Below are 20,926 nucleotides of genomic sequence, written 5' to 3'. Positions count from 1 at the left end.
ATATTTTAACCACAGTACAAACTGTATTAGTACGGTCATTTAAAATAAGCTTTTATTAATACAGAAAGAAGCAATATGTGTATTTTTAAAATTAGAAAATATAGGCAACATGCAAAATAAATAAAATGTTTTCATTTCTACCACCCTCACTGAATGTAGAACTTCTGATCTGAAATGAGCCTTCTGCTGTACATGTTTGATAATGTACCTTATTGTATACATGATCTATACATTAAAAAAAAAAGGAACAGAAGATTTACATTCACATTCCTTTCAGCTCTCTCATGGTCAAGGAGCACCTGGCTTGTGAAATTGGGAGATGAATTTCTATTCTCGCCAAGCATATTTTTAGTTACGAAGGCTGAAAATTTCATACCTCACTATCAAGCCCCTTTCCCTCCTAGGTCTCTCCCAGAACTGGCTCCAAGGGGTGTTTAGTCATCCCCATCATCGCATCATGCCAAGTGATAAGACCCAAAGCCGAACCTCCAAGCCCACCTACTGCTCCAGCAACTGCAGCCCCAGCCACCAAAGAACTGCCGAGATTTCCAGAGCTCCAAGCCCTCACTCACACTTTATTCTCAGTGCCCCTACACACACACACAGAGGTACATACAGACACTCACTCACGCCTTCCCCACCCATGCTTACCACTTGCCACCTAAGTCCAAGGGCCCACCTTTGGTCAGGCTTATACCCAGCCCCTTCTTGCCTGCTCCTTTCAGGGATCTGCACTCTCTCCACGGGAAGATGGCGTGCGAGCTGGCTGGCAATAGAGCCAGTCTGCAGCTCCCCCGCAGGGGGAAGCACAAACGCAGGCATCCTTTCCCCTAAACCCCAGATCCTAACGTCAGATAACCTGACAGCCAGGCTCAGGTTGTGCACAATTTCCCTTCACACATAAAGCAGCTTTCTGATTTTTCTTGATAGACCCCTAAACCTAAAAGAGGAAAGGAAATTGGATTCCAATCCAATTTGAAATCAGGTAGCTGCTTTAAAACCACGTTCAGATGTTTCTAATCTTGATACTAGTGGTGGTTACACAACTGTATGCATTGGTCAAAACTCAGAACTGGTACACTAAAATTTACATAAATTATACCAAGTTAAAGAAGTATCTGTTCAGGAGTCACCAACACCACTGGCATAACCCCTCTGAAAAGAATGACAAAGAGCGCGGCATCCCTCAAGTCTCCTTTTCACCCAAGCCCATGGCTGAGCACTGCCTAAGGGTCTGAGAGCATCTTTTGAACTCAGAATGTGCTAAGTCCATCAAAAGCACGAAGACTGACAGGCAGCAGGTCCAGATTACAGAAATCAAGTGATATGCAAAAAAGACTTCAATTTCACAAATGAAAATTTTAGTTTACAATTAAAAGTTTAACTTAATTTTAAAAAAGGATCTGCCTATTAGACTTCTCAGATATTAGAAGCTTAATGAATTTCTAGATCAAGCAGGTGGTCCTTTGGCATGCCTTACTTAACAGCCTGGCTTTATAGCCCTATGTCTAGTCCTTTTTACAACAGCTGCATGATGATGAAATGAAGCTCATGACACACAACCCAAGCTGACACAGATGTTCACAGTAGCATGATATGTAATAGCCAGAAAGTAGAAACGACCCAAACTTCCATCAGGTTATAGATGGAGAAGCAAACTGTGGTTATCCACGCACTATTCAGGCATAAAAGGAACGAAGTACTGATACACGCTCCATACAACACGGTAGGACCTTAAAAACACTACGCTAAGTGAAATAAGTGATTCTATTTGTTATGTCCAGAAAAGGCAAATCCTTAGCCGTGTGTGATGGCACATGCTTGTAATCCCAGCTACTTGGGAGGCTGAGGCAGGAGAATCGCTTGAACCCGAGAGGCGGAGGTTGCGGTGAGCCGAGATGGCGCAATTGCACTCCAGCCTGGGCAACAAGAGCGAAACTTTACCTCAAAAAACAAAACAGAAAAGGCAAACTCATAGAGATGTAAAGCAGATTAGTGGTTGCCAGAGGCTGGGAAGAATGCGGGGAGGAATAAGGGTGATGGCTAAGGGGCACAGGGTTTGTTTTTGAGGTGATGAAAATGTTCTAAAGTCGATTGTCATGATGGTCACGCAACTCTGCAAATATCCTGAAAGCCACTGAATTGTACATGTTCGATAAAGGAGTTATATAGCATATGAATCATATCTCAATAAAGCTGTTCCCCAAAAATCCCAAACTAACACGCTGAGCCTTCAGAATCCCACTTACTGCAAGGTTGCCAAGGCAACGGAGAAGACTCAGAAGTTGGTTTCTCCACTGGCAAGCCACACGTAGAAGAAAGAAACTGGATCCTCATCTCTCACCTTATACAAAAAAACAACTTAAGGTGGATCAAAGACTTAAATCTAAAACCTGAAGCCATAAAAATTCTAGAAGATAACGATAACATCAGAAAAACTCTTCTAGGCATTGGCTTAGGCAAAGAATTCATGACCAAGAACCCAAAAGCAAATGCAACAAAAACAAAAATAAATAAATAGGACCTAATTAAACTAAAAAGCTTCTGCACAGCCAAAGAAATAATCATCAAACAGATAACCCATAGAGTGGGAGAAAATATTTACAAACTATGCATCTGACAAAGGGCTAATATCCAGAATCTACAAGGAACTCAAATAAATCAGCAAGAAAAAAAAAAAACAAATATTCCCATCAAAAAGTGGGCAAAGGACATGGGCAACAGACAATTCTCAAAAGATAAACAGACAACAAACATGAAAAAATGCTCAACATCACTGGTTGTCAGGAAAATGCAAATTAAAACCACAATCAGATACCACCTTACTCCTGCAAGAATGACTACAATTAAAAAGTCAAAGAAATAATAGATGTTGGCGTGGATGTGGTGAAAGGAAACACTTCTGCACTGCTGGTGGGAATATCAACTAGTACAACCACTATGGAAAACAGCATGGAGATTCCTTAAAGAACTAAAAGTAGAATTACCATTGCATCCAGCAGTCCCATTACTGGGTATATACCCAGAGGAAAAAAAGCCATTATTTGAAAAAGAAGGCCGGGCACGGTGGCTCACACCTGTAATCCCAGCACTTTGGGAAGCCAAGGTTTGAGGTCAGGAGTTCGAGACCAGCCTGCCCAACACGGTGAAACCCTGTCCCTACTAAATACAAAAAAACTAGCCGGGTGTGGTGGCAGGCGCCTGTAGCCCTGGCTACTTGGGAGGGTGAGGCAGGAGAATCGCTTGAACTCAGGAGGTGGAGGTTGCAGTGAGCCGAGACGGTGCCACTGCACTCCAGCCTGGGTGACATAAAGAGATTCTGTCTCAAAATAAATAAATAACATAAAAATGGACCCAGCTGAGCCATTCTCAGATTATTAATCCACATAAACTGTGATTATGTGTCAGGTGACTAAATTTGTGGTAATTTACTGTACAGCAATAGAAAACTAATACATACATTCTTATGCAAAAAAAAAAAAAAAAGTAGTTGGTTTCTCCTCCTCCTCCACCACAAGCTGCCCACCAGGCACGGGCTCAGATGCAACACGCATCAGGTAAAGGGGCTGCAAGGAGTGGTCTTCTCTACCTGTCCCCATCTATCATAGACTACCAAGTATCTGAGTGGCTGCGGTGTGTAGGCACTGTCACTGCACAGTGAGGCGGCTGGTGCCCAGCTCCCACACAGCTTTCCTAACACTAAAGTGCCTGCAGCCAATCTCAGGCCTCCATGAGGTATGGCTGCGAAATACAGACAGGGGCCAGGCGTGGTGGTTCACGCCTGTACTCCCAGCATTTTGGGAGGCTGAGGCTGGAGGATCACTGGAGACCGGCCTGGGCAAAATGGCGAAACTCCGTCTCTGCTAAAAATACACCGGGCACGGTGGCTCACACCTGTAATCCCAGCACTTTAGGAGGCCAAGGTGGGCAGATCACAAGGTCAGGAGTTCGAGACCAGCCTGAGCAACACGATGAAACCCCGTCTCTACTAAAAACACAAAAATTAGCCAGGCGTGGTGGCGCATGCCTGTAATCCCAGCTACTCAGGAGGCTGAGGCAGAAGAATCACTTGAACACAGGAGGCGGAGGTTGCAGTGAGCCGAGATCGCGCCACTGCACTCCAGTCTGGGTGACAAGAGCAAGACTCCATCTCAAAAAATAAAAAAATAAAAATAAAAATAAAAAAAATTAGCCAGGTGCAGTGGTGCGTGCCTGTAGTCCCAGCTACTCGGGAGGCTGAGGCAGGAGAATTGCTTGAGCCCAGGAGGCAGAGGCTGCAGTGAGCTGAGATCTTGCCATTGCACTCCTGCCTGGGTGACAGAACAGAGACAGTGGCGTGAAAAATTTACAGGACTTTTTCATAGAATGGTTTCTGATGTTCACAGAGAAGAGCAACCAGACAAGAAAAATTAACTACAGAAGAAAAAGACAACACCAACACAGAAATGACACCCAAGCTCTTTTCATGCAAACATGCACTAAGGGAAGCCATATGGGCATGTTTACAGAGTACCAGCCACAATGACTATTTCTTAAAACTCAATGCGCTAAGTTATAGCATAACTTAAATGTGTTGCTAATTATTTCACTGCCCTGCCTTGTCATTCCCACTGCAAGGGAGAGCATTTCCCACAGACACTGGGACTGGGGAGGGCAGCATCTTGCTGGTTGTCAAGTGATTCAAACTCACCCATCCTCACCCTTCTGATTTAACCCGTATGAGAGTCAAGACTCAGAAAACAAGGCACAGACAAAAGACAGTATACTAAAGCCTGCCTTTCATCTGGAAGGAATATTATCTATTAGTTTGTGGCTATGAGACACTGAATAACCAGGCCACTTGACCTCTCCTGAAAGGAATCATGCAAACAACATAAGGTATCCTACGATGCTCTTCAGTGGGCCCCGTCAGCTTAAGGACCATGTTTTTTGAGAAGAGGAAGGAACTCTGGCCCAGAGCTGTGGAAGAGAACCAAGGCAGAGGATTAGGAAAAGAGATCAGAACCCACAGAAAAGCAGGGGTGGGGGTCATGCTACAACCCAACAGAAAGGAGAAGTTAGAGAAGTAACAAAAAGAAGGTTTTGAGAGGGGACTTGCAGTGTTTGAGGTCAGGGAACAGGATATGACTCACGAATGCATCTGGACCAGGTAAAGTGACCAGCCCTTACTTTTAGTTCAAAATTGGCATGTGACGTGTGGAGACGAACCCAGCCACCAACCTACATTCACCCCCTCATCACAGAGGGGCAGGCTGAAACAGAGGACACAGGTTGGCCCTGGTCAAATGACAATGGTTTCCTTTAGCTCCGTCCAGAAGGGGAAACAAGATTTCTTTGCCAAAGTAGAAACCATGGGATTGCCAGTTTTATTATCTGGGAAGGATGAAATATGCTTTCTGAGCACTGTAGCACTATCATGAACATCCAGCTTTCTTCTCACTAACCTTAACTGGGCAGAATCCCTTACAGGTCATACCATTTTTGTGTTTAAAAATAATTCAAGGCCGGGCGCAGTGGCTCACGCCTGTAGTCACAGCACTTTAGGAGGCCAAGGCGGTCGGATCATTTGAGGTCAGGAGTTCAAGACCAGCCTGACAAACATGGTGAAACTCCGTCTCTGCTAAAATATAAAAATTAGCCAGCCGTGGTAGTGGGTGCCTGTAATACCAGCTACTCGGGAGGCTGGGGCAAGGGAATCCCTTGAACCCAGAAGGCAGGGGTTGCCGTGAGCCAAGATCACGCCACTGCACTTCAGCCTGGGCAACAGAGCAAGACTGTCTCAAAAAAACCAATACTTCAAGGGTTCTGTCTGAGCATCTATGCCAGGATGTGTATCAACAATGAAATAGCATTTCCAAAGATAAAACAGTCTGGACTTTGGGAATTGTGTGATGTCAAAAAAAAATATCACATTTATATTAGACCGTCCTTGATACACATGTCGCTGAGGAGGTCCCTCTGCCTTCCCTTCCTGTGGCTTTACCAGAGTACTATTAGCCAAGTCCACATTCAACTGGGCCCCCAAGGAGATTACTCAGCACCTAGGAGGTGCTGGACAAGTAAGTGCCACTGGAGAATAAAGATGAAAGACAGAGGACACAAGTCAAAACTACTCAAACACGGAGAGGGCCGTGCACTATGATGGATTCCAGATGAGAAGGCAGCCATGCGAAGGGCTTGGAAATCTGTACTTCCAAATTTTTCCAGATGGCTCTGAAACGGGCAATCAAAATCATTGCACCTAGATGGTCTAAAGGCAGGAACGGGCAAGCTTTTTCTGTAAAGGGCCACGTGGTAAAGCGTTCTGGCTAAATCAGGTTTCTGTCACATATTCTTTGGTGTGTGTGCTTTACAACCCTTTTAAGATGTAAAGATCATTCTTAGCTGGAGGGTCACACAAAAACAGGCCAGATGAGCAGAATCTGGTCCAAGGACTTCAGAACATTCTTAGCATTTGAAACTAGAATAATCTGAGGAATATTTCCTATATTCAAGTTAGCAATTTATTGTGTTGAAAAAAGAACAGCTAACAACCAACATAACTAAGACTCTTGCTTTTTAAGGAATACGTCGAACTAACATTATCAACTAGTATCAACAGAAACCGCATACTAGAGAATAAGAATACTTAAGAGTACCGAATTCCACTTTAAAATCTCAAATTCCTAATCCACACTAGTACTTCAAGAACCTAGAAAGGCCGGGCGCGGTGGCTCACGCCTGTAATCCCAGCACTTTGGGAGGCCGAGGCGGGTGGATCACGAGGTCAGGAGATCGAGACCATCCTGGCGAACACGGTGAAACCCCGTCTCTACTAAAAATACTAAAAATTAGCCGGGCGTGGTGGCAGGCGCCTGTAGTCCCAGCTACTCGGGAGGCTGAGGCAGGAGAATGGCGTGAACCCGGGAGGCGGAGCTTGCAGTGAGCCGAGATCGCGCCACTGCACTCCAGCCTGGGCGACAGAGCGAGACTCCGTCTCAAAAAAAAAAAAAAAAAAAAAAAGAACCTAGAAAAAGAGAAAAGTCCAAAGCAAAAAGAAAGGATAACAGCAAATAAAAAAAAAAATCAATAAAATTGATAAAAACTAGAGGAGAAAAAAATTAAGCAAAGAGCTATTTCTTTGAAAAGATTATTAAGATAAACTCTAGCAAGACTTACAAAGAAAAAAACCAGATTGCCAATATTAGGAATAACAGGAGATATCACTGTGGATACTCTGCAAGCACCAATAGGATAAGGGAATACTACAACTCTACACACATAAATGTGGCAACTTAAGAATGAAATGGGGCAATTCCTCTAAAAACACAAACTAATGAAATAGGAATTAAAAGAAATTTAAAGAATGTGTAAGCAGAAACTCAGTTGTATGCAAGAAAACCCAATTCCCGCTGAGAAAGAGAAAGAGCTGGAGTCCTTTAAAAATTAACTGCCTGTTTTTCTGTGGCTAGTGAGCCTTATCTCTCCTCCTTTCCCAGGCATTGTGAAGACCCTGTTTCTCTAGCTGTGCAGCTGCAAGGTCACCAGACAAACTCAAGTCGTAAAACATGTTTTTCCTTAAAAAGTAAGAAATGATGTAATGCATGTCTCAATTAATTGAATAACTGTCTTTGTTTCTTGCTTCTGTAATATGCTCCCCCCTGCACAGATCTCCCCCTGCCCCCACGAAATGCTTAAAAGGTAACTTAACTCTTTGTTCAGGGCTCAGTCCTTTGAATGTTAATCCGACTGGGCCGGTGCACCTAAATAATAAATATCCTCGTGAACCCCATTGGTCTCTCTGATGCCTTATCAATCCCGCTACACTACCACAACTCACCGAGTATGAAATAACCTGAAGAGTCCTATAACTGTTAAGGAAACTGAATTTATAGCTTAAAAACTCCAGAAAGAGGCCAGGCATGGTGGCTCATGTCTGTAATCCCAGTACTTTGGGAGGCCAAGGTGCGTCAACTGCTTGAGGTCAGGAGCTTGCGACCAGCCTGGGCAACATGAGGAAGCCCTGTCTCTAAAAAAAAAAATACAAAAATTAGCCAGTGATGATGGTGCGTACCTGTAGTCCCAACTACCTTGCGGGGCGGGAGGGGAGGGGGGTGAGGCAGGAAAATTGCCTGAGCCCTGGAGGTCAAGGCTGCAGTGAGTTGAGATCACACCACTGCATTTCAGCCTGGGTGACACAGCAAGACCGTCTCTCAAAAAAAAAAAACACTCCAGAAAAGAGATCTTGAGACAAAGATGGTTTCACTGGAGAGTTCTACCAAACATTTAAAGAATTAACACCAATTCTACACAATCTCTTCCAGAAAGGAAGGCCTCCCTATTTTATGAAGCCAGTATTATGCTAATACCAAAACCAGACCAAGACAGTCCAAAAAAGAAATCTATGGACCAATATCCCTCATGAGTATAGACACAAAAATCCTTGACAAAATCATTAGCAAATAGGATGCAGCAATATAGAAAAATATGCCATGACCAAGTGAGATTTATTCCAGGTATACAAGGCTAGTTCAACATTCAAAAAAAAAAAAAAAAAAAAAAACGTGATCCACCATAATAGGTTAAAGATAAAAACCCACATTTTATATTAATTTATGCAAAAAAGAACCTGACAAAATCCAACACTCATTCAAGATAAACACACAAAAATGGGAATAGAGGAGAGCTTTCTCAACTTGATAAAGGGTATCTACAAAAAACCTACAGTTAGCATAATACTCAAAATGGTAAAAGACTGCTCTCCCCATAAGGTCCAAAAACAAGGCAAGGATGTCTGTTCTCACAGCTGCTATTCAAGGGTAACCAAAGTATAGCCAGCACAGTAAGGCACATAGATTAACAACCTGCCCAAGGTCACACACACTAGTTAGTGGAACCAGGATTCAAACCCCAACAGCTGGGCTCCAAAATCCAGTGTTTTTACGTACAACATTGTTATATATGCAACAAGAATAAGCAAGCCATTTGTACCACACATCAAAGTGGTTATCTACTTGTGACAGTATCACAGTTGTATCCCCTCTTTCTTTATATTTCCCTAACCCCATAGTGTAAAATGAGCAGATGTAGTAAAAAGACAAATGCACAAACCACTACTTGAACAGTTCCTGCAGCCTTCTGAAGCAAAGCCAGACCCTTTGTTCAAAGAAATAAATTACAGGAACTCCACTAAAAATTTAGCAGTCACAAAATGCTTAAAAAAAAAAAAAGCCCCTAAACCTGACAAAAACAAGCAATGGGGAAAGGATTCCCTATTTAATAAACGGTGCTGGGAAAACTGGCTAGCCATATGCAGAAAACAGAAACTGGACCCCTTCCTTACACCTTATACAAAAAATTAACTCAAGATGGATTAAAGACTTAAATGTAAAACCCCAAACCATAAAAACCCTAGAAGAAAACCTAGGCAATACCATTCAGGACATAGGCAAGGGCAAAGATTTCATGACAAAAAAACACCAAAAGCAACTGCAACAAAAGCCAAAATTGACAAATGGGATTTAATTTAACTAAAGAGCTTCTGCACAGCTAAAGAAACTATCATCAGAGTGAACAGGCAACCTACAGAATGGGAGAACATTTTTGCAATCTACCCATCTGACAAAGCTCTAATATCCAGAATCCACAAAGAACTAAATTTATAAGAAAAACATAACCTCATCAAAAAGTGGGTGAAGGATATGAACAGACACTTCTGAAAAGAAGACATTTATGCAGCCAACAAACGTGGGAAAAAAGCTCATCATCACTGGTCATTAGAGAAATGTAAATCAAAACCACAATGAGATACCATCTCATGCCAGTTAGAATGGTCCTTATTAAAAAGTCAGGAAACAACAAATGCTGGAGAGGTGTGGAGAAATAGGAATGCTTTTACACTGTTGGTGGGAATGTAAATTAGTTCAACTATTGTGGAAGACAGTGTGGTGATTCCTCAAGGATCTAGAACCGGAAAAACCATCTGACCCAGCAATCCCATTACTGGGTATATACCCAAAAGATTATAAATCATTCTACTATAAAGACACATGCATACGTATGTTTACTAAGCACTATTTACAATAACAAAGACTTGGAACCAACCCAAATGCCCATCTATGATAGACTGGATAAAGAAAATGTGGCACATATACACCATGGGATACTATGCAACCATAAAAAAGAATGAGTTCCTGTCCTTTGCAGGGACATGGATGATGCTGGAAGCCATCATTCTCAGCAAACTAACACAGGAACAGAAAACCAAACACCACATGTTCTCACTCATAAGTGGGAGCTGAACAATGAGAACACATGGACACAGGGAAGGGAACATCATACACCTGGGCCTATCAGGGGGTGGCGGGCAAGGGGAGGGAGAGCATTAGGACAAATGCATGCAGGGTCTAAAACCTAGATGACAGGTTGATAGGTATAGCAGACCACCATGGCACATGTATACCTATGTACCAAACCTGCACGTTCTGCACTGCATCCCAGAACTCAAATTAAAAAAAAAGTCCTCTCATATTCTTGCATCTCATACCAAAGGGAGTTAATAGTAAGCTCTTTCCTCTCTCTTCTCAACATCAAGCCTCCAGCTCCAAATTAGACAAACCCCCACGTAGGAACAAACACTTGGACTGAGAAACCCATGACCATCTTCCTCAAAATTCCACATGCAACTGGGCCACTTAGCTACTGCATTATACAGTTAAAAGATTCAGTGTTAAGCCATTTATAAAACTTCAGCCAGGTACTGCAGGGTGCACCAGTAACATTAGTGACTCAGGAGTCTCAGGCTGGAGGATCCCTTGAGTCCAGGAGCTCGAAATCAGTCTGAGCAGCACAGCAAGACCCCATCTTTGAAAAACAAAAACAAAAAACTATGCCACTGCTGTTTTCCAAAGCATGATCCAAGGCACTGGCCCTGAAAATACACGTTGAATATCCTTTATCCAAAATGCTTGGGACCGAAAGTGTTTTGGATTTTTTTTTTTTTTCCACTTTGGAATATCCGCATCACACTCACTGACTCAAAGTCCCTAATCTGGAAATCCCGAATCAGCATTTTTTTGTGTTATGTCGGTGCCCAAAGTTTCAGATTTTGGAGCATTTCGGATTAGGGATGCTCAACCTGTACTCTAAGAAAAAGGACTGAGGAACAGTTCTATATTCACCTCTGCACTCTAAGGCCAGCAAAGGAATTTGGAATGCCCACAGGCACATAAGTCTTGTTTGAACACTGTGATCTACAGTCCTTCTAGAAGGGAGAATTCAGAATTAAATACAGCAGTGTTCTAGGAATTGCTCAGGATTCTCACTGGAGAAATTTTCATTTATGAAAAAAATGGAGTCATGCAACACAAGTAATTGATATCTTAAATCAAAGTGTCCTTTTAAAATTCTGCTTTAATCACTTAGGGAGGAAGCCCTTTAAATAAAGTAGACCAACCTTCAAAACACAGGGCAACCCATTATTTTCTGCCTCTTCTCTTGCCAGCAGAGCTTTCGTTACCCTTCAAGTAAGTTAAATTCACACCTCTTTATAACTGAGCATCTTTATCCACTGGCACAATTTCAAAGTACTCGGCCCTAAGTATTGCAATTAGTGTTAGGTATTTTATGTATCATTTGACACTCTTCCAAACATTTTATTGGACATTCCACCCAACGACACAGTGTGTGGGATTTTAGTATCATTAGCACCTTCATGGAGAGGGAAAAATTAAGGTGTGTGTAAAACTACCCAGAGTCAAGTCAGTTCAGGAATCTAGAACATGCTACTGGCTCTTACCAGCTCCTTTTGAATCTGTGGCTCAGCACGTAAACACATTTATCACCAGTATCACCACTAGCTAGCTCGGTGGCTCCTTCCGGAACACAGATGACGGTGTCAATTTAATGAAACCCAGGCCCACCACACCTCAGGGCCGCAGGGTTGTTTTTCCTGGGGTCTGGAAAAGTGCCTAGCTGTAAGGGTTTTAAAGAGCATTTGTGCATGGTTTACATACGTGGTTTGCAGATTCAATTGAGGAGGTTTTCTGACTTTTCGAAAGAACTGAGTCTATACCATGAAATGGTGGTCGGAGCCACAGTGCACACCAGCAGGCTTAGGTTACAACTGCAGTGAAATAGTCAATTAAAACACCTGGAATATGCAGACTCCAAAAACTAAACTAAGAACTTTATTGATGTTTTTAAACAGATACTAGTAACTTTGTAACTAATCCTTATCTGTGAAAGATTAGCATAACCATGGTGATCGCAATTATAAAGCCCATAATCTCAAATATTCTGGGTATGAAATCCAAAATCAAAAGCTCTAACTTTTTAAAGCTATTAGAGAACACAGCATTTCAATCTTTATCTCCTGAGACGGTAGCTAAGGCCTGAAACTACCAATTCAAACAAAACGGAGTAAATTACATACTAAGGGGATGAGAAGATTCCCAATTGGTAACTCCTCCACTGCAAATGCAAAAGTGACTTTCTAAAAAAAAAAAAAAAGACACATTGACTGACTACTGGTTATTAAATTAGAATGTCTCATGCAGGGCTTCAGATTACTTGAAAAAGTACCCCTCTCTTGTTAGCCAGGATGGGGGTCACTCCTAGTGCCTTGATTATGGAGTCAATTTCTTAAACAGCTGTCATCCCTTCCAAAGCATTTTAAATACTGAACTACCCAATGAGAACTAGATGAGGATTACAGATATAAAGTAGAAACTAAAATCTTACCATATGCTACCTCCATAGGTTTAAGGAAATCGGTATAACTTGGAAACTACAATCTAAAAAGAATCATTATGGTTTACTCAATTTTTTAATGGCAAGCCCACAAAACTAATTCCCGGCAACATGAGGTTATTCAGCCTGGAGTCATATAGAGCATAACCTGTGCAATTAAGAATCTTTTGCAGAATTGGGAAAAGAGCATTTAAAAAAAAATCACAAAGCAAAAGTGCATGCCAAAGGAAGGCAATGCCAACAAGGGATCTCCCGGAAGCAGCCCATAAAATATTTTCAAACACAATTAACGCATGAGAATTCCTATGTAAAGCACACACAAAAGTCTTCTCCAAAGCCGTCAAATCCTGAGTCCAGGTGCTTCCTGGCTACCGGGAAGCACAAGGAATATACTGGGGGAAGAGGAAAAACCGGGTAGAAATTGACCGTGTATGTGTTGATACAGAGTTTAGACTTCATCCATGGGGTAATAGGGACCCACGGAAGAGTTTTTAAATGGGAAAAGGGACAGGGATCCTGTTGAGTTCCTAATGATCGAGCCCATCCCCAAACGGAGACAAATGGGGAGACTGTAGCCAGGAAACTAAAGTAAGGAACAGGTGATGAGCAACAAATTTGAGAACATTGGCAGGCAGAAGCCACAGGACTTAATGAGACTGACTAGGCTGACTGGTTGGGCTGAGTGAGGTATGTGTGCCAAAGGTTTCAGACAAGTTTTTGTTGTTGTTTTAAATAAGGAACCTACTAGAAGAGTTCTCATACTTTAATCAGCAACAGAATTACTGTGAGGCAGATGATTAAAAATGCAAAATCCAGGAACTCACGGCCCCCTCCACCAACTGTGATTCAGTCCGTGTAGAGTAGGGCCCAAGCATGCATTCCCCACTCCCAGTCATCAGCCCCGAAAGGCTGCATTGTTAAAGCAACAGCGTCTGTGCCTGCGGTGTTATCACAATGGGGGATTAAAGTGTAGTGGGACAGGATAATAATACTGAAGGAGGGGAGGAAGGAAGCTTTCTCTACTCTTGAGAAAGCTAGATGCAATCTGAACTACATTGTTTAGGTTTTATTATTTAGACAGTTATAGCTATTTAAAACACACAAAGAAGACATGCTTCCACCAGAAGGCAGCTCAAATACAGGGGAGCGTGGGAGCTGGTTAAAAAGAGCGATGGTTCAGGAAATCAGGGAGGGAAGGTCACCTCAAACCACAGGCTCAGTTCAGTAGGAAGCAATGACCAAGCTCCTAACAGAGCCCAGTGCCAACCTTAGAGAAAGACAGGGCCCATCCTCCTTCCCTGCCTAACAATTTGTGGGCATAACTGACACTTCCAAGAAGGACCAGGGAAATTTTGCTGATGATCAGTCATCCAAATTACTGAAATGGTCTAGTATGAATTTAAACCAGGGTTTCTCTGCCTGGGCACTATGGACATTTTGGGCTGTCAATGCTGCAGGGGAGTTGTCCTGTGCGCTGCAGGACGTACTAGATGCTAGTAGCATCTCCCCAGTTGTGACAACCAAAAATGTCTCCAGAAATTGCCAGATGTCACCCACAGAGGGAAGCACCCACATTGAGAATCACCGCCTTAAACTAAGAGGCTTCAGAATCGTGGAAGCAGAACCAGCCTTCCAATCAAACAAACATGGCTTTGAATTCCAGCTCTGCCACTCAAAAAGTAAAAAACCTCAAGATTACGCCTATTTATTTGTCTTTAAAATGGGGATAACAAGACCTACCTAGGGTTATTTTGAGGATTTACCTAAAATAATGCACAAAGCACTCAGGGCACCTAGTCCCTGTGGCAATTACTAAGTACAACTTTTATGTTTTCAAATAGTTCAAAGAGCCGCTTTTGTTTTTGAAGAATAACTAGGGACATGTGCCTCCAGCATTGGCCTTGGGTGGAAACCTACACCCCCTAAAAGGAACGGGCTGTCTCAGTCCTCCCCCTCCCCAGCCTGGGGGTCTCATCCTGGGGTCCATGGATGCCCAAGGGGCCAATGGATACAATTCATTGTGAACTTGAATGGAAAAAAACACACAGACTTATTTTCACTAATAGAAATTTAGCACTTTCTTCAGTTATGCTTGGAGGCCAAAAAAATCACACACGGTCAACTACACCTGGTCATTGTCACAAAAAATCAGGTTTTTCTCCTTGCCTAACAATTTGTTAAATATCAATTTTGCTCAGCTCTACTTATGAAAGTTATTAGCCTTGCTGCCACATCTTGTTATTTGATGTGTTAATAAAGAAGCACATGAGCTGGGCGCGGTGGCTCACACCTGTAATCCCAGCACTTTGAGAGGCCAATGCGGGTGGATCATGAGGTCAGGAGTTCGAGACCAGCCTGGCCAACATGGCGAAACCCCATCTCTACCAAAAATACAAAAATTAGCCGGGCGTGGTGCCGCGTGCCTGTAATCCCAGCTACTCTGGAGGCTGAGACAGGAGAATAGCTTGAACCTGGGAGGCAGAGGTTACAGTGAGATCGTGCCATTGCACTCCAGCTCTGGGCGACAGAGCGAGATTGTGGGGGGGAGGGGGGGGCGGGAAGCAAAGCACATGTAACCATACCACACGGTGGGGGTTTTGTATTTTGAAGATTGGGTTATTTCACGCATTTAAAATTCTTACTCTGAGAAGAGGTGCACAGGCTTCCCTGATGAGGGTCAAGGGTACAAAAGAACCCCCTGCCCCAAACCTTCTCTGCTAAGCCCGTAATTCCCAAGTAGCCTTCTGTTCTTAAATTATTAAACAAGGTTATAGAATTTGTGAATTTGAGCGACACAAATCTCTTTGTGTCCCTGCACAAATCATATAGCAATGGTCCAAATGACAGACCTAACAGTATCTGCCATGTTTCTGAATTCTGGACCATCCTCATAATTCTACAAGGTAAATGAGTGTCTCACTTTCCCCTAATGAACATGAACCAGCATTCCACCTTTACCGTAACATAAACTTGGTCTATTTAATCAGCGTGTACCAAATATCTACCATGTACCAGAGCTGTCTCCAGGATACAGACCCTGGTGGAGGTCTGCCTTCAAAAGATATGCCCAGCCCAGGGGAAAAAAATGGACATAGGATTGCTAGACCTTTTCAGAGCTGGCTGGCCTGTTAGAGACCTTCCACTCCAACATGGCAAGAAGAGGCTACAGCAGCTCACTCACCACTGTTTTTGTGTGCGGGTTTTGCTTTTTTAACACACAGTCTCTGTCGCCCAGGCTGGAGTGCAGTGGCACAATCTGGACTCAGCGTAACCTCCACCTCCCTCGTTCAAGCCATTCTCTTGCCTCAGCCTCCAGAGTAGCTGGGACTACAGACACAGGCCACCAACACCCGGCTGATTTTTGTATTTTTAGTAGAGATAGGGTTTCATCATGTTGGCCAGGCTGATCTCAAACTCCCGTCCTCAGGTGATCTGCGCACCTCAGCCTCCCAAAGTGCTGGGATTACAGGCATGAGCCACCACGCCTGGCCCTTGTTTTGTTTTTGAGAGAGTTTCACGCCACTGTCCAGGCTGGCTGGAGTGCAGTCTCCACTTCCTGGGCTCAGGGATCCTCCCGCCTCAGCCTCCCAACTAGCTGGGACTACAGGTGCAGAAAACCCACCACACCTGGCTAATTTTTTTTTCTTTCTTTTTTTTTTTTTTTTTTTTTTGTAGAGACAGGTTTTTCCCATGTTGCCCAGCCTGGTCTTGAACTCTTGGGCTCAAGCGCTTCGCCTCCCAGAGTGCTGGGATTACAGGCATGCAGCATCGCGCCCGGCCTCTCACTCACTCTCTGGATACCCAGGCATGCTGCCTAGCACATAGGGCTAGGAACAGATCACATTTCCTCCACCAACTCAGATATGCCTAAACTATCTGAACATGGGACAAGTTTATTCCTGTTAGCCTCAGGCTAAGTCACAAAATGTTTTTCGGGCTCAAGAGTCCTTATAGTCCAATACTTCACTTACAAGATGACCACAGATGAGTTGTTTTTTTAAAAGCAAAAATAAAAATTTCCTGGGTTACACCTCATCAGCCAGAACACTAAACCAGCACCACCAAGCCCAACCTACAGTTGCTCTTGGTGGTCTGGTGGCTGCTGCGTTCCCAACACAGTAACAACATAATAACTAAGTGGTTCAAGTTTAATTCCACTAAAATCACATCATGGAACTGGAACATTAGAAAGGATTACTGACAAACGGGGAAAAGAACATGAATCCAGGCTCCACAGGCATTTGACTCACCCTTGAGTCACATCCAATATTCACATGCCAAGAGTAATGCCTTTTGACTCATTATCAATTAAGTGTTTTTGGAGACCTCACAAGTCGATTTTTCACCAAGTTCCCCTTACTAAAAACTAAGTGAACTTAGATCCCAATCTAGCCAGGATCTCTTTATTTTTCAAATGTGGATACTGACAGGACGATGTGCTTCACCCCAAATAAAGTGATGGAAGAGAATGCAATATGAATCGGAGTTCTTACGCCCAGAACACTTGTAATGACTCAAGGTCTGACAGATGCATACATACACACATTCCCCACCACCCCACACACACACACGTAATAGTTCTTTCTAGAATGTTCGCCTTGCCATCAAAGCTTTCTCATCTTTAAGAACAGACTGGGAATTAAAATATTAACAGCTTTTGTTTCATCTTTCCCTCTTAAGAACGTTCTATTCTGATCTATACACGTCTTTATCGTCAATCTTTTTACTTCCTCTTTGCACAACTAAATTAAGATGCCACTTCCACACCTTTCCAACTTCAAAAACGTCAGTTTCTCCTCCTCCCTCCCACACTATACATCCTGGTTCTCCTAGACAGTGTCAGCCCCAAGTGTTAAAATTCTCTTTTTCTTCATTCGCTCTTTTCCCACTTTAACAAAACAACAAAAACATCCTATTGTGAACCAGCACTTCAAGAGACTAAATCTAAATTTGGCCAAGGAGGTTTAAGGACAAAGGGAAGTGCCAGAGTCTTTGGGCTCCATGCTGAGATCACCCTCCTTAAAGCATAAAAGAAAACCCATGGACACACCGGCACGGTGGCTCATGCCTGTAATCCCAGCCCTTTGGGAGGCTGAGGCAGGCGGATCGCTTGAGGCCAGGAGTTTGAGACCAGCCTGGCCAACGTGGTGAAACCCTGTCTCTACTTTAAAAAAAAAAAAAAAAAATTAGCTGGGCGTGGTGGCTCGAGTCTGTAATCCCGGCTACTTGGTAGGCTGAGGCACAAGAATTGTTTGAACCCAGGAGATGGAAGTTACAGTGAGCCGAGATCGCACCACTGCACTCCAACCTGGGCGACAGAGTGAGACTCCATCTCAGAATAAAAAAAAAAAAAAAGTTAAGAAAATCCATGGACGATAAATACAGGTGAGTGTTCACAAGGTGCTCACAACAGGGACACTTCCCAGACTCACCCCTTACTAGCTGGGTGACCCTAATACACTATTTCTCCTCACCGCTGAATTCAGTATGCTAGAGCTTTCATTAACCATACAGCCCTAAGGCTGGCAGGGTTATCAATGAAACCTTGGCTCTTCAGCTCCACCAGTCAAGCACCATTTCATCTCTAGCAGTCTCCATGCCCTACATCCTCACCTAAGAAATGTGGGAACTAAAATTAACATGCTTTGTTTTCTCTAAGTCACTTCAGACCACCTAAATACACTGACATTGCTTAAAAACCCTACAGTGTGCTCCACAGCTACCCCCTTAAGAGTAAAAGCCCGAAGAGGTGTACACTTTTTTTTTTCTTTTTAATGGACAGGGAAGGCTCAGAAAGGTTAACATAAACCCAAGGCCACACGCAGAGCCCATCAGGAAGAAGCCAGACTCAAACCCAGGTGTTGCTCCAAATCCTCAGTCTTCACTAGATCTTGTGCCTTCGGAGATCCTTTAAATTTGCGGGAGAAAATGCAAAGTGAGTACTCAGAAATTCAGAAAGAAAGAAAAAGTCAGTGTTAAAAATGGTAAGAGAAAAGCCTGCTCTATCCAATTCGAGGAAAACAGTGGGAAAAGCAAGGTATGAGCGAGACACTCCAAGTGGAACCTATGGGAAGTGCAGATTCAAGTCTGCGGCAGTCACAGGTTTAAAAGCCACCAGAAAAAGAAAGGGCAGTTCTATCCTTCCCGCGACTCCCACCCCCCACGACAGAGGCACCCCGAGAAAAGAAGCCTGCAAATTATCCTTCCCCTTCAAATTTCCTGCACACAGTTCCGACTTTAGCAGGCCTCTCTCTTCTGGTCGGTTTTTTTTTTGTTTGTTTTTTTGTTTTTTTTTTTGAGACAAGGTCTTGCTCTGTTACCCAGGCTGGAGTGCAATGGCGCGATCTTGGCTCACTGCAACCTCCGCCTCCCAGGTTCAAGCGATTGTCCTGCCTCAGCCTCCCGAGTAGCTGGGATTACAGGCGCGTGCCACCACGCCCGGCTAATTTTTGTATTTTTAGAAGAGACGGGGTTTCACCATGTTGGCTAGGCTGGTCTCGAACTCCTGACCTCGTGATCCGCCCGCCTCGGCCTCCCAAAGTGCTAGGATTACAGGCGTGAGCCACCGCGCCCGGCCGGCTGTCTTTTGATAGCTCCCCGATTCGGGGTGTAAACGATTCCCGCGCCCAGACCTCATGCCTCCCCACCCCCAATAATAATAATCGTTTCCTTTTCCCGTCCCCCAGTTCCTTTCCGGGGGATCCGTCTCCTACGCAGTCGGCTGAGAATTCTGCAAGCGCTGCGCGTCCGCAGACCTTTCCCCAGCCCCAGCTCCCTACGAGGGGAAACCCCCGCCCCCAAGAGGGAAATTTACCCGCCTGCAAGAACAGGAAAAGGTCGCGCGGGCAGCCCCGCTCGGCGCACGCCCCCAGCCCGGGCTCGCCGCGCGGGTAACGCCTCGCTCCGCCGCAGTCCCTGCAACCCTCGTCCCATGGGGGTCCGCCCGCGCCCGGCAGCCCGGGGACTCCCCGAGCGGGAGCGCGAAGGCGGCGAGCCCGCGTGGGAGCGCGGGTGGACGGCCAGGGCCCGGAAGGGCGGCGCGGCCGGCGGGCACCCGGGACTGCCCCTCCAGGCCCCGAGCTGCGGCCGGGACGGAGCGCGGAGCCAGCAGGAGCGCGGCCTCCGCCCGACCGCCGGTGCACGCGGCCCCGCAGCGCGCTGTGCGCGGCAGTCCGGGAGAGTGCGGCGCCGCGCGGGCCGCCCGCATTGTTCGGCCCGCGGCGCACGCCCCGCCCGACCCCGGCCCCAGCCCGCCAGGCGGCGGGAGCGGCGGGGATGGCCGCGCAGGTGGCGGCGGGCGCCCTCACCTTTGGCGCCGAGCATGAAGTCGAGCGTGCTGTGCCGTGCTGCTGCCATAGTGAGGCGAGGCCCTGTGCCATGCCTGGGGGAGCGGCCGCGGGAGACTGGGGGGCCGCGCGGCGTGTCAGGCTGCGGCCGGCTGGGAGTGCGCTGCGCCCGGGGAGGCCAGGACTAGGAGGTGGGAGGGGCCGCCGGGAGCGACCCGGGGCGCGGGGGCGGGGCCGGTCCCGCCTCCGGGAGGGAGGAAGCCGGGACGCCTCCAGCCCCGAACTTGGAGCGCCGGGTGTGAGGCCTCGCTAATGGTGGAAACGTGGGCGCCGTGCTCCCCGGCGTGCGTCACCAATGGCCGCGCCCTGCTCCAAGGCTCGCGCGGCCGCTCCCGCCATCCGTTAGGTCACCTTAGGTTTAAACAGCGCAGCAGGATTTCCGGGGGGCCCACCCCTTACGCCTCCCCACACACCTCTCCCCAAGCCAAGGCCCCTCTTATTTCCTGGCGGAGTCGGGAAAATCAAATGATGAGATCCACCCCTGTAGTCTAAGAGTACTGCCTGCCTTTTCTTACAATGCTGCAGTTAAACCCATTCGGATTATTACCATTATTAGCAAGGGTCTGCTTTGCATGTGAGGACTGAATAGAAAGCGCTTGGGCATTTACGTTATCTACAGTTTCACGCAAAATAAAATGAGGGAGAAGCCAGTAAGAGGACAGCAGTGTTGTTAATATTGAATTAGGAAACTGCAGACTCCGGAGTTGCTTGTCTAGCAGGACTCCTCCATCACTGGCGCCTCTATTCATGGCAATAGCCTTTGCGGTGGGCTTATTTTTGACACTGGGGTTATGGCTGCTGTTCAACAAAATGATGGCAAAGGGGAGACAGCATGAGCGTCTGAACTAAAA

The 20,926-nt window shown here is 45.3% G+C and overlaps 1 protein-coding gene across 3 annotated transcripts in view; it reads right to left on the bottom strand.

Moving 5' to 3' along the window:
- Positions 1–20,313, bottom strand: part of SMS (spermine synthase) — a 54,404-nt gene extending 34,091 nt beyond the window's left edge. Inside the window, exon 1 of one of the 3 annotated variants that reach the window (XM_031005963.3) lies at positions 20,037–20,313. In XM_031005963.3, the coding sequence (XP_030861823.1) occupies positions 20,037–20,085 (49 nt within the window). In that variant the 5' untranslated portion in view covers positions 20,086–20,313. Of the gene's footprint in view, positions 1–651; positions 751–19,543; positions 19,566–20,036 lie in introns of those variants that run through there. The other 2 variants (XM_031005964.3, XM_004063908.4) reach the window with 2 other exon arrangements.
- Positions 20,314–20,926: the final 613 nt, after the last annotated feature.

The sequence above is a fragment of the Gorilla gorilla genome, chromosome X (assembly GCF_029281585.2).
Source record: "Gorilla gorilla gorilla isolate KB3781 chromosome X, NHGRI_mGorGor1-v2.1_pri, whole genome shotgun sequence".
Lineage (NCBI taxonomy): Eukaryota > Metazoa > Chordata > Mammalia > Primates > Hominidae > Gorilla > Gorilla gorilla.
Note: the sequence above shows the minus strand (reverse complement) of the source record. Positions and strands in the feature narration are given on the sequence as shown.